At 28.1% G+C, this 2,077-nt stretch overlaps 1 protein-coding gene across 1 annotated transcript; it reads right to left on the bottom strand.

The window, feature by feature from the left end:
• Window positions 1–382: 382 nt before the first annotated feature.
• On the bottom strand, window positions 383–1,818 carry LOC110881452. Its single transcript, XM_022129708.2, has 6 exons — window positions 1,788–1,818; window positions 1,461–1,710; window positions 903–1,010; window positions 740–808; window positions 580–648; window positions 383–486 (listed from the first exon to the last, which is right to left on the bottom strand). The coding sequence occupies exons 1-6, from the start codon at window positions 1,802–1,804 to the stop codon at window positions 415–417; spliced, it is 585 nt and encodes a 194-aa protein (XP_021985400.2). The 5' UTR covers window positions 1,805–1,818; the 3' UTR covers window positions 383–414.
• Window positions 1,819–2,077: the final 259 nt, after the last annotated feature.

The following is a 2,077-nucleotide window of genomic DNA, read 5'->3' as shown; positions in this document are numbered from 1 at the left end:
AACATCAGCCATCGCCGTGGTGGATCTGCAAGCCTCACGCTTTGATTTAACCTATATATTTAAAAGATATAAAATAAGTATCATAATTAAAAAGAACTATAATGATTTCATGAATGAATTTTATTAGTAAACATTATACAATGTGTACTTACAGTAATGTTTTCAGAAGGCTTCATTATATCAATGACAACACACTCATTCTTCCTCGAAACGTTTAAACGCGTACGATAGGCGATATGAGAATTCTTAGACAACTTGTGTAAACGAAATATATTCTTTGGTATCAAGAAATTATCGAGATTCATATCAAACTTGCTTTTGACATAAAACAAAAGAAAAAATATGATAAAGTAAAACACATAATATGATAAAAAATACAATGTACATACTGAAAAAAAATATTAAATTATGTTATTAGTTCATATAAACCTTTGGAGAAACAGTTTCATCACCACAGACAACCTTTGACTTCCCTTTCGTGTCCAACTACACAACAGTGAATAAGAAACATATAAATATAACATGAAGTAATTAATAGCATCTATATAATATATAAACAAACTTATAAAAAAATATTACATGACATTGAGAGGTAGCAGACAGAGTCTCTTTCAAAGCATCATTCTTTGTATTCCAACAATCATTGAACTACATAAAAGAAAATAGTAGCACAATTTAATAGTGTACTTATCTAATAGATATAATAAGATCTATTAATAATTTGAACGCATACACTTACCAGCTTCTTAGCATCTTCCATCTCAATTAGAGCAGCTATATGTCGATCAAACTTGTAGTCGTCAGCATCCTAAAAAATGACATCAAAAATATAAAAATATAAGAATAAAACAATGTACTGGTTGTTAAAGTTTGTTAATATATATTAACACATAGTTACATACATTAAATATATACTCAAAATTTGGAAGTTGAAAGTCACCAACACTATCCCCAGCAACACCTTCTTCAACATGACTTTCGGTAGTCTGTGGCTTCTCCTTGTGTTTCGACTACAGATAAAAAGTCCACATTAGTAACAATGTTAAATAAAGTTCAACTAATAAGATCGTATCAATCAACTTTAACAATGAAGGAGCATTGTTTTTAGGATCCATAACTACAAAGGAAGTAAGCAAGGTTTTTAAAAAATATAACGGTAATCTATTTATAGAAACAATGTCTATTTACAGAAACCGAATAATAATTCCGAATACATAAAATTAAACTTAAAACAGTAATTTGTTTATAGAAACAAAAAAAAAAACTTTAAAAGGAAATTAAAGGTATCCTTAAAGAATTAACAACTAACTAAATAGAAAAAAAAATATAATTGATAAAACAAACCATATGAACTTCAAGAGATAATCACATAAACTTTCAAAATAAAGCATAAAGACAAAACTTAAAACCAAAGACTATAGATATCAATAAACAAACAACACCAAGAAAATTGAACTAACCTGTTTTGGTTGACGAACACTCCGAGTTCGATTGTCACAAAAGATTGATGGTTCACCATGAGAAAAAAACCATAAATCATTCAGAACATATATTATTAATTTTTGAAAAAAAAACCGAACAGAAAGGATAAAATCAACTAATAAGTGGCGCCGAACCGGATGTGATTTCATTTCAAGAAAGATGACCACTTGGTAAAACCACCTGTAACCATCACCAGACTTCTCGGCTCTTATTTTCATAAGGTATTTCCTATGAATCGAAACAAAAAACATAAAAGCTTAAATAAATTATTGTCTGTTGAAAAAATGAAAACCAAAGAAACATACCAACAATATAGGATCATCTCCGAATGGGAAATCAAATATTGTTGTTGATGAAAATCATCCTAAGAAACATAAAACATTAACCTTTGAAAATGAAAAAATAAAGGTAAAATAATTCAGTTAATTACAAACTCCTATAATTTAGTAAATGAACACAAACCTTTGAACTTTGATTTTCATCACAAAGAACACTTGCTTTCCCTTTCGGTTCAGTTTTTTTTATCCCAATCATCTTTGAACTACATATAAGGGAAAAAATGTTTAACAATCTAATACGAATAGTAATTAAATTT

This window comes from Helianthus annuus, chromosome 9 (assembly GCF_002127325.2).
Source record: "Helianthus annuus cultivar XRQ/B chromosome 9, HanXRQr2.0-SUNRISE, whole genome shotgun sequence".
Classification (NCBI taxonomy): domain Eukaryota; kingdom Viridiplantae; phylum Streptophyta; class Magnoliopsida; order Asterales; family Asteraceae; genus Helianthus; species Helianthus annuus.
This window is presented reverse-complemented; position numbering and strand designations above follow the sequence as displayed.

Excerpts from the sequence above, each read along its gene's own strand:
- LOC110881452 (XM_022129708.2), bottom strand. Across the intron at positions 809-902 it reads ATTTTGAGTATATATTTAAT|GATGCTGACGACTACAAGTT; the intron begins GTATGTAACTAT and ends GTCATTTTTTAG. Across the intron at positions 487-579 it reads CTGCTACCTCTCAATGTCAT|TTGGACACGAAAGGGAAGTC; the intron begins GTAATATTTTTT and ends ACTGTTGTGTAG.